Raw genomic sequence first — 18977 nt, forward strand, 5'->3', positions numbered from 1 at the left:
TATGAGGTATCTAAAGTAGTCAAATTCATAGAAACAAAGTAGAATGGTGGTTGCCAGGGACTTGGGGGAGGGGGATCTGGGGGGAGCTGTTGTTTAATGGGTATACAGTTTCAGTTCTGCAAGATGAAAAAACTCTGGAGATCTGTTGTAGAACAATGTGAATACACTTAACACTACTAAACTGTATACCTACAGTTAAGATGGTAAATTTCATATCTTTCCTACCACAATTTAAAAGTGTTTAAATTTTTTAAAAAAGGAATGAACTAATATACACAAAGTGGATGAATTTCGAAAACATTATATTGAGTGCAAGAAGATAGGTGCAAAAGAGGATCTATTATATGATTCTGTTTATATGAAACTCAAGAACAGGAAAAACTAATTTATGGTCAGAGAAGTCAGAAAAGTGCACAATTCTGGGGAAAAGGAGAGTCATGAGGGACTTTTTGCAGTGATGGAAATGTTCTAAGTCTTGACCTGGATGGTATTACATAGGTATATACATATGTAAAAAGTTGTCTAGGGTGCCTGGGTGGCTCAGTCGGTTAAGCGACTGCCTTCGGCTCAGGTCATGATCCCAGGGTCCTGGGATCAAGTCCCACATCAGGCTCCCCGCTCTGCAGGGAGCCTGCTTCTCCCTCTCCCACTCCCCCTGCTTGTGTTCCCTCTCTCGCTGTATCTTTCTCTGTCAAATAAATAAATAAAATCTTAAAAAAAAAAAAGTTGTCTAATTGATTTTGTCTATGATTTTGCACATTTACTATATTTAATACCGCAATTAAAAAAAAAAAGATAGGTTTTCAATAAGTTGGTAACATTCTATTTATTAAAGTGAGCAGCTCACAGATACTCATTTTAGGATCAAGCTTTATTATAAATATACATTAATATAGTACTCTTTAGAATTTGTCAAATAGTTCATATTTTTTAAGTAGGAAATTAATTCCAATTAAATGGGCAAAAGGAACAGATTTTAATACATCCCTACCTGAATCCCATCTAGTAAATTATCCCATAAGGAAGATGATGTACAGTCAAAACCCTGGTCAGAAGTCTTCCACTCTCTTCTACCCAGACTGAGTTACAACTATAGGTAGGTTATCCTGCTGCCTTTTCAGGGGTGTCACCAACATAAATGCAGGAGAGGAGAGACCAGTGAGAACCAACTGTATCTGGAACTTCTTTAAGATTGAGAATTTTCATCATATGAAAATAATGTCAAATGAGAGAGAAATTAATGTTCATTGGTGTACAGGGCAGTGAAAATGCATTATCACACCCTGTGTTTGACACCCCACTCACATGTTATTGGTTTAAAAGAAATTACATAGAAACCAATTAGAACAAAAGATCTCATTAAACTTCTTACAATAGGAGCCCACTTTGCTAAAGCATGCATAATATCTGGGCCCCAGGGAGAAATGTATAATCGAGATAAAATTAATCAAAACCTACATAAAAAGAACAGCAAGAGACAATTTAAGAAGAACACTTTCTTCAGTGTTAGAAATTCCTGAAGTCTGATCACTGAGTGCATAATTCTGCTTATTATTATCTTCCACTATGTAAAACTATATTTATAATTAGGCTGGTATCACAGTAAAATGACAGTAAAATGCAGACACAATTCATTTAACAATTAATGTACTGAGGCTAAAAATTCTTACCATGTCATTAATTGCCAGCTTAAAATGCTGCCTCAGTTTCAGTTTTAGATGATCACACACCTTCTTTAAGAACCCCGGGGAAATGCAATGCACAAGGCAAGGCTTGTTTAGAGGAGAAATAACAGGCAGCAGTGAATTTCACACTTTTCTCTCCCCACGGACCCCAACTCAGAAGAGCCTTTACTGTGACCACCACGCTTACTACTAATTAAAAGAGAAAACAGTAAAGAGCATCTTCTTTCTCAGTAAATTTTACCTCCCACCTGACCTCACTTCAAACTGCCTCTTCATTGTTCTCTACCTGTTAGGTTCTAATTTCTCAATATAAGAAGAACTAATGCTTGCTGCGATCTTTTTTCCTTCTTATTCTTCTCCTCCCTTTTTTAAAAATTTAATTTAATTTCTTTATTTCAACTGGTAAATCCCTCTCCCGGGATTTTAGGAGAGTAGGAGGACAGAGGAAGATTTGAACCATTCTATGAAGGTTGTCGTCCCTGATTTTTCTATAAAAGGATTTTATTTTTCTAGTCTGGCCCTGGCTGATGATTCCCCACCCACAGTTTTTTCTTCACAAATTTATTTTTTACAAAGAGCTTTGCAGTTGATTCTTAAGGAGGTTTTTTTCCAGTCTTTGAGGCCATTTTATATAAGAGCAGCAAGCCAAAACCCAGAAAGGGGAGAAAATATTCCCAGATCATCCACCAAATCAGTAGAGTCAGGATTAGATCAAAGCATCTGGACAAAAATTTAGAAGGCATATTTATCAAATGTGCTGATGATACAAAGCTGCAAAAGAAAACCAATACATAGAATGACATAATCAGGACTCAAAAATTATCCTGATAAGCTAGAATGACGAGCTGCAATGAACAAGACACATTTGATAAGGATAGAGTTTCATTTAGGTTAGTTTAAAGAAAAGATCAACTGGAGATGTTCAAGAGATTCACCAACACAGTTGTAGTAGCTCTGAATGGTAAGATTTTAGATGATTTTACTTTACTTTGTTCTTTGCACTTTTCTGCATTGTTTAAAATTTCTATAATGAACAGGTAGCATTAAAACAAGCAAACAAACAAACAGGGGCACCTGGGTGACTCAGTTGGTTAGGTGTTGGCGTCTGACTCTTGATTTCAGCTCAGGTCATGATCTCAGAGTCATGAAATCAAGCCCTGCATTGGGCTCTGCACTCAACAGGGAGTCAGCTTGTCCTTCCCCCTCCCCCTCTACCCACTCTGTGCATGCATGCATGCTCTCTCTCTCAAATAAATAAATCTTTAAAACAAACACCAAATAAACAACCACCACCACTCAAAACACCACTACCAACTTAATAATTTAAGGATGGGGGCGGGGAAGAGTTAGCTTGAGAGCAGGTCACTTCAAGCAAATTTGAAGGTTTTAGTGGGACCTAAGCTTGTTATGGACCAACAATGCAATTCAGCTGCTGAAAAACTAACACAATGGAGCCTGCAAATAAAATGTGTCCAGATCCCAGGTGCTAACAGTCTCCTACTAATCTAAACTACTCAGATCATATCCAGATCCAGTACTAGGTGTCATTCAATCCAATAAACATTTACTGAATGCTTATTTGGTACAAGGCATGCCCGAACACCATACTTTAGGAGGTAAACTGAGAAGTTAGAATATGTCTAAAAGACAATCACAGTATGCCAAAGATTTTAAAACCATGACATATGATGAACAATTGAAGGAAGAAAGGATACTACAGAAGAGCAGGAGTATACATTTTAGCCCTTTGAAGAAGACAGTATGTAGAAGAGACAGTACATTTTTTTTTTTTTTTTGGTGTTGCAGCTACAGGTTCAGGTTATAAAGAGGAAGACTCCAACATGAGGAATAGATTCTCATCATTTTTTTAAAGATTTTATTTTTTTAAGTAATCTCTACACCCAATGTGGGTCTTGAACTTAACATCCCTGAGATTAAGAGTTGCATGCTCCACCAAATGAGCCTGCCAGGTACCCCAAAATTCTCATCATTTAAAAAACTGAATAATCTATAGCCTAAAGTATTAAGCACTATTTCACTAAGTGTTCAAGGAGAGGCTGGATATGACCCCAACAAGTAAGATTTATGCTTTGGGAAGGAGACCAGAGGAGATGGCCTCTTCAGTTCTTTCAGCTTTCAAGGTTCTGTGATCCTGGCACTGCTAATCTGCAAGATCAAAGTCCAGTAGAAAAGAGAAGGTATGGTACCTGGCATTCTGGTATAAATCTGAGAATTTAGAGTGATTATGTTCCTATGAGCCAAAAACACTCCTCTTTTTTTCCCCTTTATTTTATTATGTTATGTTAATCACCATACATCATTAGTTTTTGATGTAGTGTTCCACGATTCATTGTTTGCGTATAACACCCAGTGCTCCATTCAGTACGTACCCTCTTTAATACCCATCACCAGGCTAACCCATCCCCCCATCCCCCTCCCCTCTAGAACCCTCAGTTTGTTTCTCAGAGTCCATAGTCTCTCATGGTTCGTCTCCCCCTCCGATTTCCCACTCTTCATTTTTCCCTTCCTACTATCTTCTTCTTTTTCTTTTAACATATAATGTATTATTTGTTTCAGAGGTACAGGTCTGTGATTCAACAGTCTTACACAATTCACAGTACTCACCATAGCACATACCCTTCCCAATGTCTATTGCCCAGCCAGCCCATCCCTACCACCCCAGCACTCCTGTTTTTGTTCACAATATTCAAAGAAAACTAAAGTTTCATCCGCTGAAGAGATGCCTATTGTGTTTGCTGACAGGATAGTATATTACTACCCAATAGTAATGGCTTCCTCAATGCACTAGTAGATTAACAATCTACTGTGTTCTACATGATTAGAATACCTAAGTTAATTGACCAGAGTTCCAGCCTGACTTTTAGGAAAGAAAAAATGGAGAAGGAAAATTAAGGGATAAGATGAAGAATTGCCCACAATTTAAAAAGACTCCTTTTTTAAGTGCCCTAGATATGGGATGGAAAAAAAGGAATTAGGGACCTAAATTATGCCTATTGATCCCATTTGTGACTAGGATTTATAAAATTTACAATTAGAAACCAGCATTTTGTGAACTAAGTCATGATTAACTGTCTGTACTTTCTAGCAAGAGTTCCTTTTGAAGAAGAAAAAAAGAAACCAACCATTCCTCAGGTGAAAATGAAACTTTTTCTTACCTTGGGATCAATAATAATTAGGGAGAAGCACGTCCCTAAAGGACCAAGGACAGCTGTACCAGCAAAAGCAGGCCATCTCCAGAGATCCAGAGGATGAGAAGAGCTGGCTGGGAAAAAGCAAAAGCCCAGGAATAATAGGCTTTGGACTGCTAGACTCTAGTCCCTTCCCACCGCAATAGCCCTACTATAAAATGAGTCAAATACCTTTCTTCCTGACCTACTAAGACAGAGCAGCAATTCTAGGTCACCCTGACTGCCCCTCTGGTTCTCAACTCCTAGCATTTAGAAACAGCTATAAAGACAAGGGAGCTGTAACAGAAACAGAAGAATAAAAAAATGCTCCTAAAACCAGAGGCTGCTGGTTCTTTTGTTTGTTTAAGATTTTATTTATTTATTTATTTGAGAGAGCGAGGAGGGGAAGGAGCAGAGGGAGAAGGACAAAGCAGACTCTGTGCTCAGCATGGAGCCCAATGTGAAGCTCAATCTCAGGGTCCTGAGATCGTTTTCTCAGCTGAAATCAAGAGTCGGACGCTTAACCAACTGAGCCACTCAGGCACCCCAAAACCAGAGGCTTCTAAAGAAAAGATCCCAAGGCAACCTCACACAAACACACCACACTTCCTCTCATTCATTCTTTCTCTGAATTTCTCTCTTCCCAGGTTTTTGATGCTTACCTAATAAAAAACTGAAAAAAGCATAGGGTAGGACCTACTGACTAAAAGATTAGCAGAATAAAGGACTTACATCAGATGGCTCATCTCAGATACCCATAAAAAAGTCAATGCTAAGTTTAAAACCTAAAGTTAATTTACCACACCATAAAATTATAGGTATGAGATCCAATTAACTATTAGTGGGACAAGTGCGAACCAAAGGCCTTTGCTGTGTAGATACACATTTGGAGAAACAAAGAATGTTGTTAGACTGTGAACCTAAAAATTGAGGAGAGAATTTGCTCTCCTACCCTGGGGGTCACTCACTCACACACATGGGACCAAGAGCTAGAACATTCTGGAGGAAACTGACAATCATACATTTCTTCTCCAGTGCTCTCAGCAATTTCACCTGCAGCTGTCTGCTAAGAATCAAGCCCTTTCAACTTACCTCAAGGCCCAGGACTCTTAATTACTTCTAGTCACCAGGAAGCAGCTACTCTGGTATCACTGGCTTAGTCACAAATACAGTCCCTCCAAACCACTTCCAATATGTTCAAGTAAGTACGGGACATAATTCATTAAGAAAGAGAAAAATATCAATGTAATTAACAAGTAAAAAGATTGTCTAATTGTTTCCTAAAACAACATTCAAAGTAAGGTCACCAGATATATATATATATATAAGATCTTTTCCAACTAACTCACCCTTACAAGTTTCCTCCAGTTGGCTATTCACAATCCTATAAAACCCTAGCCTTTACAGAAGGTGAGGGCCCACACCTGGAAGGCCTCAAGTGACACTCTCAGAGCATGCACCTGGAACCCACTAAACAGGTACTTCTATTTTACAGTCTAGTAGCTTGATTCAGGATAGAGGGCTGAATTCAAGGTTGACTTCTTTTCTCCTAGGAGTCACACTCCAGAAACAGTCCCTTATCTGAGCCAACAAAAATAAGGCACAGTCAGCAGACCCACACTAGTGGAAGAAAATGAGATGCAAAAGATGGGGCACAGGACAAGAATATTTTCCACAGGGGTGCCTGGGTGGCTCAGTCAGTTAAGCGTCTGCCTTCGCCTCAGGTCATGATCCCAGGATTCTGGATCGAGCCCTGCATTGGGTTCCCTGCTCTGCAGGGAGCCTGCTTCTCCCTCTGCCTCTGCCTTTCTCTCTCTCTCTCTGAATAAATAAATTATTGAATAAATGAATAAATTTAAAAAAATAAAAATCTAAAAGAGTATTTTCCACAAACGAACACTGACTCCAGACATAAATGCACACACCTAACAACTCCTTTATCCATTCCACATCAAAGTACTGTGTCCTTCTCTCAAAGCTATATACCTCCAAAACGAGTGTTTACCAATTAGTGCTGTTACTTTTGTACCATACTCTTTCTTTGTTATAAAGTTCAACATGCAAGCATCAAGAGCCAATGAGCTCTCTATACATTTTTAGCTGTAGGTTAGTAGCTCACCAAAAAATGGAGCAGGATCTAGAATGCTGTGTTTAATACCTACATGTGAGAAAATGTCTCACAAACAAAATGTATCTAAACTCTAAATATAGACTTTTCCCCCACTCACACCTAGTCTTAGCTCCAGACATGATAAAATGAACAAAATTATGGTCCTGTTTCTAATGCATCCTTACCTTCTCAGGAAATACATGAAATTCTCCTTTTTAGTGTACTTTTTGGCAAATAAAGTTTAGTATAGTGAGTGTTGCATGTGTATGTTATTTAGATAGAGCTACAGTGATATTTCTATATCTCACCAGAATTTAGTATAAATATAAACAGTTTCTAATTCCAGTAAGTTAAAATGTATATGGTAAGCCCTACAGCAATCACTAATGAAACAACTAAAAAAAATAGTGAAAAAAATCATTAAAGAAATCAAAGTGCTACATTGGAAAATATTCATTTAATGCAAAAGAAAGCAGTTAAGAAGGTACAGAGGGAACACAAAAAACATGAGACACATAACAAACTAAAAGTGAAATGTCAGACATAAGTCCAGTTATATCAAAAACAACATTAAATGTGAATGGAACAAATAACACAATCAAAAGGCAGAGACTGCCAGTCTAGATAAAAGTAACCAAGATCCAACTATATGCCATCCATCAGAGGCACATTTTAGATTCAAAGATACAAATAGGTTGAAAGTAAAGGAATGAAAAAAGATATGTCATGACAGAAATGAAGGCAGAGACAATTCAACAATAAAAATTGGGCACTGGAGCCCACGGCCACCTCACTGGAGCATGGCAAACTCACCAAGGGGAAGCCCTTTAAACTTCTAGAAATTTTATATGCCAAAAACATTCCCTGTGCACAGGATTCAATACTGTATGGTTCATTAGGATCTGCTGGGCTGGCCTTGGACATTTTTTGTTAACTAGTAGAATGAGAAGATCATGTGATGCTGGAGTAGGAGGATTTATCTTGGTGACTTTAGGACGCTGGTTCCATTGTAGGTATAATTACGCAAAGCTAAGAATCCAGGAAAGAACTGCCAGAGAAGCAATACAAAGTGTATGCCAACAGACAACTTAGATGAAATGGAGAAATTCCTAGGAAGACAAAAATTACCGAAACTGACTCAAGAAGAAACAAGAATCTGAACATAGCTATATAACAAGCAAAGAGATTTAATTACTAATTTTTTTTTGAGAGAGAGAAAGAACGTGGGGGAGGGGCAGAGGGAGAGGGCGACAGAGAATCTTAAGCAGGCTCTACACCCAGCATAGAGCCTGATGCAGGCCTGAGATCACGACCTGAGCCAAAATCAAGTGCTGGATGCTGAACCGACTAAGCCACCCAAGCAGGCGCCTCTTCAATTACTATTTTAAAAAACTACCTGTGAAAACAAGCCCAGCCTCTGATGGCTTCACTGATGAACTATACAAAGATTTAAAGAATTAATACCAATCCTCTAAATAGTCTTTCAAAAAAACTGAAGAGAGGGGACCACTTCCCCAACTCATTCTATAAGGCTACCAATACCCTGATATCAAAACCAGACAAAGACCACAAGAAAAGAGAACTACAGAGCAATATCACTGATGAATAAGGACACAAAAATCTTCAGCAAAATACTACCAATCTGAAACCTGCAACATATAAAAAGAATTATACATCATAACCAAGTGGGGCTGGTTTAACATCTCAAAATCAATTAATGTAATATAACCGTATCAATAGAATAAGAAACAAAAACCACATGATCATCCCAATAGACACAGAAAAAACACTGACAAAATCCAACACCTTTTCATGATAAAAAAAAACACTAAAAAACTAGGAATAGAAGGGACCTTTTTCAGCCAAATAAAGGGCATCTAAAAAAAAAATCCACAGCCAAATGTTTTATAAATTTAAAATGTAAGAAAAAAATTAATACCACCTATAATCCCTCCAATCAGAGATAAAAACACATTGATTAGTGGGGCACCTGGGTGGCTCAATCGGAAGGGCGTCTGCCTTCGGCTCAGGTCATGATCCCGGGAGTCCCGGGATTGAGCCCCATGTCCGGCTCCGCCTCAGTGGGGAGCCTGCCCTGTGACCCTCCCCCATCTCATGCACTCTCTCTCTCTCAAATAAATAAATAAAATCTTAAAACAAAAAAACACTGATTAGTATCTTTTCAGTTATATGCATATTCCTTTTGGGCACATTCTCCTTTACCAAAATAATGGCAAGAAGGCAGAGTAATAAAATAATAAAGCCAAAGTTTCACGGTCAAACATCTCAAAGGGCTGGAAGCGATGGAAAACATAAATTCTTCCCATCTGAACTATTTTCCCAACAATAATGCCAAGATGCAGGCTGACAGCCTAAGTTCCAGTGTTGCCCCTGATGTCAGGTTGCAAATAGTATCATTCTGTATTTCTGATCCCTTCTAGGTCCACATAAGTAGAGCCAAGGGAACTGAATAAAGTTGGATATGGAAGGGAGTTGCTTTCTAGAATGAAGTCCCATGCAGATCATCAGAACCAAGGCTGTAAGACCTCCAGACTTGCATAGGAAGAACAATTGTTTAAAAAAGATGATAATAGGGGCGCCTGGGTGGCTCAGTCGTTAAGCGTCTGCCTTCGGCTCAGGTAATGATCCCAGGGTCCTGGGATTGAGCCCCACATCGGGCTCCCTGCTCAGCGGAAAGCCTGCTTCTCCCTCTCCCACTCCCCCTGCTTGTGTTCCCTCTCTCGCTATCTCTCTCGCTTTCAAATAAATAAATAAAATCTTAAAAAAAAAAAAAAAAGATAATAATGAACATTTACATAGCACTGACTGTACTAGGTACTGACTGACTGTGTGCCCGGTACTATTCCAAGTCCTTTACATATATTGTCATTTAATCATCTCAGCAATGACCCAGGTTCCATGAGGAAACTCGAAGCAAAGAGTGGTTAAAAAATGTGTCCAAAGTAAGTGGTAGAGCTTAGACTCAAACTCAGAGAACCAAACTCTATAGAGTCCCTGCTCTTAACCACTATGTTATGCCATCTCTTAAACAAGCAGAGCAATGAACAAAGCTAAAAAACAAACAGAACAGGGACATACAGAAAAAATGTGGAGTCTCAAATTCTACACTCATCAGTTAATTCAGCCTGATTTCAGTTAACAAATCAGAACTGTGGTTATCTCAAAAAAGCAAAGTGGGTGCTGGGGATTGCCACGTGCAAAAAAATGAAGTTGGACCCTTACCTTACACCATATATAAAACTTCCCTTAAAATGTATCAAAGACCTAAATGTAAGAGCTTTCTTACATTCCTTTTCTTAGAAGGAAACATGAGAAAGCTGCAGGACTTGAATTGACAATGATTGCTTGGATATGACACCAAAAGCATGGTCAACAAAAGAAAAAAACAGATAAGCTGGACTTCACCAAAATTAAAAACTTTTATGCATCAAAGGACACAATCAACAGAATGAAAAGGCAATCCACAGAAAAAAATATCTGCAAACCATGTATTTCATAAGAGGCTGGAATCCAGAATATATAAAGAATTCTTAAAATTCAACAACAAAACAGCCAAACAACCCAATTTAAAAATTGGCAAAGGACAGGAATAGACATTGCTCCAAAGAAGATAGACAAATAGCCAATAAGCACATGAAAAAGATAACTAATACCACTAGTCATTAGGGAAATGCAAGTCAAAACTGCAATTCAATAGCATTTCATACTCATCAGGACAACTATTATAAAAAAAATAGAAAATAACGAGTGTCATCCAGGGTATGGAGAAACTGGAACCCTTGCACAACATTGGTAGGAATACAAAATGGTGCAGCTGTTATGGAAAAGGGTATGGTGATTCCCCCCAAAAATTAAAAATAAAATGACCATATGATTCAGCAATTCCACTTGTGGGTATATCCCCAAAGGAAGAAAAAGCAGGTTCTCAAAGATTTGTACACCCATGTTCATAGAAGCATTATTCACAATAGCCAAAAAGTGGAAGCAATGCAAGGGTCCATCAATGGATAAATGGATAAATAAAATGTGGTATACATACAATGGAGTATTATTCAGTCTTTTAAAAAGTTGGGGGGGGGGCACCTAGCTGGCCCAGTCAGTGGAGCATGGGACTCTTGATCTTGGGGTTGTGAGTTCAAGCCCCATGCTGGGTATAGAGATCACTTAAAAAAAAAATGGAGGAAATTATGATACATGATACAACATGGAAAGAACCTTGAGGATATTATGCTAAGTAAAATAAGCCAGGCACAAAACAACAAATATTGTTTAATTGCTCTTATAAATATGTTCCTAGAGTAGTCAAACTCACAAACACAAAGTGGAATGGCGATTGCCAGGGGCTAGGAGGAGGGAATGAGGAGTTACGGTTTCATTTCAGTTGAAGAATATGAAAAAGATGGCTCACGGTGATGGCTGCACAACAATGTGGATGTACTTAATGCCACAGAACTGTAGACTTAAAAATGGTTAAAATAGTAAATTTTATGTTATGCATATTTTCTTGCAATTTTCTTTAAAAAAGGCTAAGTGAGGGGCACCAGGGTCGTGAGATCAGGCCCTGTGTTGGGCTCCGTGCTCAGCAGGGAATCTGCTCAAGATTCTCTCTCCCTCTCCTGCCCCTCCCACTCCCACACTCTCTTGGGCTCTCTTTCTCCAATAAATAAATCTTTAAAAATAATAAAAATGAAAAAAAAAAGAGTTCAACAAAAAATAAAAAATAAAAACAAAAATGATGATGATAAATTTAAAAAATTTAAAAAGTAAAGCGGAAAAAGACCCCAAGGGAATTTCAGATTGAGGGAAGGAGGGCTTTTATATACTAAAGTCATACTCACCTAAAATCACAGTAGCCCCAACTAAAAATCTTAATATTCCATTACAAATACCTGAATTTCTTCAACCAAGACTTCTTTACTGTACTGCAGTTCACCAAACCCAGCTATGACCTAATGCAAAACCTCACTTTGCAGCATAAACCAAGTTAGGGCAAAACAGATGATTAACCACATGGGATTCAGTGTTTGGTTTTTTTTTCCTAGCTGTAGTCTCAAGAGATTAGAGAACAGCAATTATTAGAATAATATGTAATGCTATCAGTCACTGGGGAAATATTATAGCAGCCTCATTTTGGTGCTTTGTTTTAATCTGCATAATGCTTTTCATTCTCTGTAATGGGAGATCAGCAGGGTCTGTTTACCAGAAGAAAGGTCATTACTGATAAATTCTAACCCAGGGGATAATCTGAGCCTGCCTGTCTGCCACTTTTGAGCAGACAACTGGTCTAGAAGCTTATTTTCATGTACTTCTTGCTATTCAAGAGTCAACAGCCCAATGCCTCTGCTCCTGTCATTTGATTGCTTTGATCCATATTTACTTTTCATTAGACTACATTGCATCCTTCAGCTGAAGTGCCTGGTGTCAAACTGTTCCTCCTCTCAGCTCATCATCAATATCCATTCTGATTAAAGAACTGTGACTAAGAGGCAAATTCTGTAGCCCAAACAGGTTCATGGGCAAGGGGATTTGGAGGGACTCTGCCTAGCTGAGACCTTACATTCCCTTTCCAACCCTAATTCTGGCCATCAACAGTAATGTGCTCTCCCTGATTACCGCCTGTGGGCTTTTTCTCCATGACATTCAGAATTCTATATGCAGCCTGCTCCAAAGGGTGCTATGCCCAATGAACCCCCCTATCTAGAGGCTGCTGAGAGCTATTCTTGTTCCCCAGCCTCCCCAGCAGAGTGTACATTTAAAGCTTTCCTCCTCCTCCTCCCCCTCTTTTTTTTTTTTTTTTTTTTGAGGGGATATTTTTTAGGATGAAGGAAAACAGCTACATAAGCACACAAGCAGGAAGTAGGGGAAGGACTACTTCAGCACTGAAACAAAAAGATCATGGAGTAAAGAGAGGGACAAGAGGCAAACTCACAAGGTGAACAATTAAGACATTTATTCTCATTCCAAATCCCAAGCTTGTCACTAATCACAGCAATATCTAAAAAGTCATTCTTGTCAGCCCTGGAGGGCCTAATGGATAAAAAGTCATTGCCAAAGAAAAACTAAACTTTAGCTTAATGCATTCCTAATATAGGAAAAATTTAATATATTAATCACAGAGTTAAAACTTTATCCACCTTAAGAAAATTACAGATCAGGAAAAAACCTATTTGCAATGATTCAGCCACTATTTCTGTGAGCAACCAGAGAATAGGATTGTGAACTTGGTGCTAATAAAATGCTAATTAAGTGAAAAGCATTAAGATGTTAACTTGAACAGATTCATTAAGGGCTTCAAATTACTTACCTTGAAAGTTGTTTGGTTAGATGAAGGTCAGATTTTAGTCTAACATTTTTCTTTTTCTCTTTTGACTAATTAGGTTAATAGCAGACATCTTCCTAAAGTATAGGACCTCACTAGGGTAACCTGCTAAGTGGTGGCAGGAAATATTTAGCATATAAGTCTCCAAGCAAAACTTCCCAAATGCTTTCCTTCCAGTCCTGCATTTGGCCCCTCAGAGTATTTTTCCTTTGTGGACCAGCTGATCTGTGAAGGCAGCTAAATTAACAATTATACAAAGTAGAATTTTAAAGGTAGAGCAGTAATATTTTATTTTTCTTGTGGCAAAACAAAGGAACAACCCGCCTATGGGAAGGAACAAATATAGGGCCCTGTACATTAATGACATCAGGTATTCCAATAAAAACAGCAGTTTCGGGGCACCTGGCTAGCTCAGTCAGTAGAGCATGTGACTCTCAATCTCAGGGTCATGAATTCAAGCCCCACATTGGGCATGACGGCTACTTAAAAAAAGAATAGTTTCTCAGAAACTCTAATTTGAAAAGATATACACACCCCAATATTTACTGCAGTATTATTTACATTGGCCAAGATATAGAGGCAACCCAAGTGTCCATCAAGAGATAAATGGATAAATTTGTGGTATATATACATATACATTCACACACAATGGAATATAATATTACTCAGCCATAAAAAGGAATGAGATCTTGCCATTCACAACAACATAGATGAACCTAGAGGGTAATATGCTAAGTGAAATAAGTCAAGACAGAAAAAGACGAATACCATATGATTTCACCTACATATGAAATCTAAAAACCAAAACAAACAAGCAAACAAACAAAAACAAACTCATAGATAACAGGGGTGCCTGGGTGGCTCAGTTGAGCGTCTGCCTTCGGCTCAGGTCATGGTCAGGTCCTGGGATCAAGTCCCACATCAGGCTCCCTGCTTAGCCGGAAGCCTGCTTCTCCCTCTCCCACTCCCCCTGCTTATGTTCCTGCTCTTGCTATCTCTCTCTGTCAAATAAATAAATAAAATCTTCAAAGATAAAATAAAATAAAATAAAATAAAATAAATACAGAGAACAAACCAGTAGTTACCAGACAGGTGGGGGCAAAGGGATGGATGTTATAGGTGAAGCAGATTAAGAGGTACAAATGTCCAGTTACAAAATAAGATGAAAAGTAGAGCACAGGGAATATAATCAATAATATTGTAATAACTATGTATGGTGACAGATGGTAACTACACTCATCATGGTGAGCACCGCACAATGAATAGAATTGTTGAGTCGCTATGCTGTACACCTGAAATTGATAGAACATTGTATGTCAACTATACTTCAATTTAAAAAACAGCAGTTTCTAAGCAGCTGCATTTTAAGAATCTCTCTGAAGGATCAAACAGGAAGAGAGAGACAAATTGTTTAAACACAAATAACTCTGACAATTAAAGAGCTGGCATGACTAAGCCACGAAAGACAAGTGAAAAGCAAACAGACTGACACTTGAGCAAATTTAGGCCTCCAAGCATGTGGAAGCACTTTTAATTTTCACTGTCACAATCTGAACTCCAAAAAACATTAAAGTCTGCAGCCTTTCTGCTGCCTTTCACGGGCTGTAAGATACTATGTTAGGGTTGCCATTAGATGTATTGCATTCCAGAAGATCCCAAAAACATAACTTGTAGCTGTCATCAACTACCAAACCACCTTGAGGCCCTCTCAGCTGTTAGTTAGATGTCTGAAAATTTCATATGCAACCCAAACCTTTTCCATGGTTATCAAAGAACATACTACAGGAGAGGTGGCTAAGAGTTCGTTCACTGTGCCTTAGAAATCTTTTCCAGCTGTGGGATTAGCACAAATAATCTTTATAACAACAAAAGTAAATGTTGCATGCTATCACAGATTTACTTTTTTTTTTTTTAAGATTTTTACTTATTTATTTGACAGAGACAGAGACACAGAGAGAGAGGGAACACAAGCAGGGGGAGTGGGAGAGGGAGAAGCAGGCTTCCCGCTGAGCAGGGAGCCCGATGCGGGGCTCGATCCCAGGACCCCGGGACCATGACCCAAGCTGAAGGCAGATGCTTAACGACTGAGCCACCCAGGCGCCCTCAGAGTTTTACTTCTAAGCCTCTATATACTCTATCCTTATTAATAAACTTGGTGGCCAATAGTTAAACATCCCATAGTATCCCTGGGAGACCCATGGGTCCAATTTTCTGACACAGTCTCTTGTCTTCTAAACCACCCAAAGTTAATAGTGTCATGGATGTACAACACAAGCTCTTAGAAAAAAACCAAGGGAGCATAAGGCAGCACTCATTACCACTGGAGTGGAATGCAGACAGGCATACCACTTTTTCACCCTCAGCCAAGAGAATACTAACTCTGAGAAAAGAAACTCCCTGCACCATCCTCATTCAAAGCATCAAAATCTACCTACAAAAAAAGCAAAACATCTTTCAAGGTTAGGGATAACATCTTAAGTTTTATAGAAGGGATATATGAAGACATACTTAAGAAACATTCTAAGGAAGGCTCAAAATGCTAATCCTAAAAGCAGTATGGCATTTACTAAAAAAATTAAACAGAATTATCATATGATCCACCAATTCCACTTCTAGGTTTAGGCCCAAGAGAAGTGAAAGCAGGGACTGGACAGATATTTGTACACCCATATACAAATAACCAAAACACAACGACCAAAGGGTGGAAGCAACCCACTTGGGATTTCATCAATGGATGAATGGAATAACAAAACATGGCATATACATACAACGGAATATTAATCGGCCTTAAAAAGGAAGGAAATTGTGACATACTACAACAGAGATGAATCTTAAATACATTATGCTTCAGGCCAATATTTTATAGTTGACTAAGTGCTTTCACATACATTATATAGTTCTCACAACTATTTCCCCGTGAAAGAGTTGATATCATCGTGATCTTCATTTTATAGACAGTGGAAAGAGGTCCAGAGGAGCTAAATAACTTGCTCAAGGTCACACATTAAGTGGTAGAGACAAAAATTTTAAATCCAGCTTCTCTAACTAAAATTTCCATGTTCCTTTCAACACATCATGCTGAGTTTTCTGTTTACCTCCATGGCAGCCTTTGATGCAACTCTATGGGAGCCATTATGGTACAGAAGAAGCAGCCCTGGGGTGCTGGGCTGGCTCAGTCAGGGTGCTTGGCTGGATCAGTCGGTGGAGCATGTGGCTCTTGATCTTAGGGTTCTGAATTTGAGCCCCAACTTGAGAGTAGAGATTACTTAAAAATAAAAAAATCTTTAGAAGAAAGAGCCCTGAGCCCTGGACTTGGGAGTTAAAGGACCAATGATTCTCAGCTTTGCCAAACAACAACGGTGGGACTTTCTGCAATTCACAATATCTTTAAGACTCAGTTTCCTCACTGGTAAAAAGTGTATTTTTAAAAGCTTGTGATATACTCTATAGAGTTTGAATACTGAAGAAGACAGTATATAAAAGCACAAAGCTTAGCACTTATTAAGTGAAAATAAGTGTCAGAAAGGAAAAAAAAGTAAACTTTAGCTGGCTTGGCATCACAACTATTTTGCCCTGATCTGGCCTTAGTGTGGTAAGCAACATTCAAACACATTTTTCCTGTAATCTCTTGAGAAAATTGACTGTATCTTTGATACTTTTGACATAAACGCCAAGTCTAATTCATTAGTGACAGTGAAGATAATCTAATTATTCCCTGCAGCAGGTTCATCAAAGAAATGTGAGGAATGAAATGAAGGTAGAGACCTGATGGAGACTTGCAAAGAGAAGAAAGAGGTCATGGTTATAGGCATCCGCTCAAAGTTCAGCCCAGTCCTTTCTGGGCTATTCACAAAAAGCATAGGCCAAACGCTTAAATCAGCTGTTTGACGACCCTTGGGAAGAATAAGGACAGCAGCCAAGCCAGAAGCCACTGAAAGGGAAAGCAACAAAGTAGGAGATAAAGCAAGCATAAAGGAATGTGATCAAGGAAACAGGCCCCAGATGAAAAGGAGCTGCCTGGAAAGCCTAAGTAAATACATGAATAAATAAACACAACATAAATTATACCCATATGAATTTCATACTCTAGCCCAGAATCTGGAGCTTCTTTCAAACACCCACATTTGTCATACTGCCCTTGGGTCACAAAGGGCTATTTGGGAGAAGGCAGTTTGTAATTCCTGATTCTTTTTATTTATCATAAGGCCTCACTACAGTATCTGGTTTATTTGCTAGGTACAGATATGCATTTGTGAGATTTATAAAACTGTGTTTGCAGCAAAATGTCTCTGGGGTCAGGTAAGGCAGATCAACCTTCAGTGCAATCTTGTTAGCACATCTCACCCCCTTGCCCCCTCACTCCAGCTCTCCCAACACACACATTTCACACTTCTCCTTTTGTTCCCAGACGTGCCAAATACCGCTGTAAATCACCACAGGACATTATACTTTTTTTAAAAAAAGGAGAGGGAGAGAAAAATATTAAAAAGAAAGATACAGAAATAAACACTAAATCCCAGCGCTGTCACACATTAGAATCTATACCAACTTGTAGATGTGCATTACCATCACTGGGAATGTCTGGCAAGGCTTACAGCTGGAGCTAAATCAAGTTTCCCCATCTGTTGGGTTTGCCTCTTCTACTCGTGTTAATTTTTCAATTGTTTGCAAGAACAATTTAATAATTGTTGAGAAAATGGGAAATGATAGGCACAAAGGGAACAAGGAATGTAAGGAAAGTCAGCTTGAGATTTCATGATACTGAAAGCACATTCTCTCCATTTACAAACAGCTCACTCCTGTGAGTGTGTGGTATTTCCTCAAGACCCTAAGCCAAACTCCATGTCTGACTCAATTTTATCCAATACATATAACACTCTGTAATTGCTTTGCTGTTTCATAAGGAACCTAAAATAACTTAGCCCCATGAGCTCTATTTGCCTCTGTTTACCACAAATAGAAAGAGCCATGTAAAGCAAAACGTCAAAGTTCCAGATCCCCATGAGTCATTCCCTGAACTCACAGAGAATGGCAGAAAAAAATTTTTCAGAGAAAAGTTTTCAGATGGCCTATACACAGAAAAACACTTTGGCAACAAAGGGCTTGCAACCATCTCTTGGTAAGAAAATTCATAGAACAGCACTGTGAGCTATTTCAATATGACAATATGAAAGTCTCATGCACTCCTGCTTTTCTTGATCAAGTACGACATTTCTTCCACTCCTACAGATATCAGGGCTTAAAATAGCAGTGTTCAACACACTCCACTCAGAAAGGTACAATAAACCTCAGGATGAGCCAAGGAATGCTGAAAGAGGTAAGCTCTCATTCCTTACCTGATATTAACTAATGCATGGGTCACCTTGCTAGCTGCTTCTTTCCACTGGCCTGCATTGGTAGAAAGCCTCAGGACTGTAAGGAAGAAAAGAAAAAAGATCTGTTAGACCCTCGTATAAAACACAAATATGAGGAATAAAGATACATCTTGGAATAGCTTTATTAGAATAACCAAACAGAGCCTATACCAACATTCCATTTAAAACTTCCTCATCTCAGAGAAAAATATTAAGGGCTTATTCTCAACTATCTTCACCAGGATTTTTTTTCTCTAGCTTTTTTTCCTTTCTATCAAAATACTCCTCTACCTTGGGTTC

At 38.6% G+C, this 18977-nt stretch overlaps 2 protein-coding genes across 4 annotated transcripts in view; one reads left to right on the plus strand and one right to left on the minus strand.

The window, feature by feature from the left end:
* The window catches only part of ARMH3 (armadillo like helical domain containing 3), a 178088-nt gene that overhangs the window by 59665 nt on the left and 99446 nt on the right, over positions 1–18977 (minus strand). For all 3 annotated transcript variants that reach the window (XM_035027774.1, XM_035027759.1, XM_035027768.1), the window contains one exon: positions 18660–18735. In XM_035027774.1, the coding sequence (XP_034883665.1) occupies positions 18660–18735 (76 nt within the window). The remainder of the gene's footprint in view (positions 1–18659; positions 18736–18977) is intronic.
* LOC117998204 (cytochrome c oxidase assembly protein COX20, mitochondrial-like) lies at positions 7926–9457 on the plus strand. The gene is made up of 2 exons (XM_034986880.1): positions 7926–8054; positions 9425–9457. The coding sequence occupies exons 1-2, from the start codon at positions 7926–7928 to the stop codon at positions 9455–9457; spliced, it is 162 nt and encodes a 53-aa protein (XP_034842771.1).

Source organism: Mirounga leonina, unplaced genomic scaffold (genome assembly GCF_011800145.1).
Source record: "Mirounga leonina isolate KUSES-001 unplaced genomic scaffold, KU_Mleo_1.0 Mir_114, whole genome shotgun sequence".
Classification (NCBI taxonomy): domain Eukaryota; kingdom Metazoa; phylum Chordata; class Mammalia; order Carnivora; family Phocidae; genus Mirounga; species Mirounga leonina.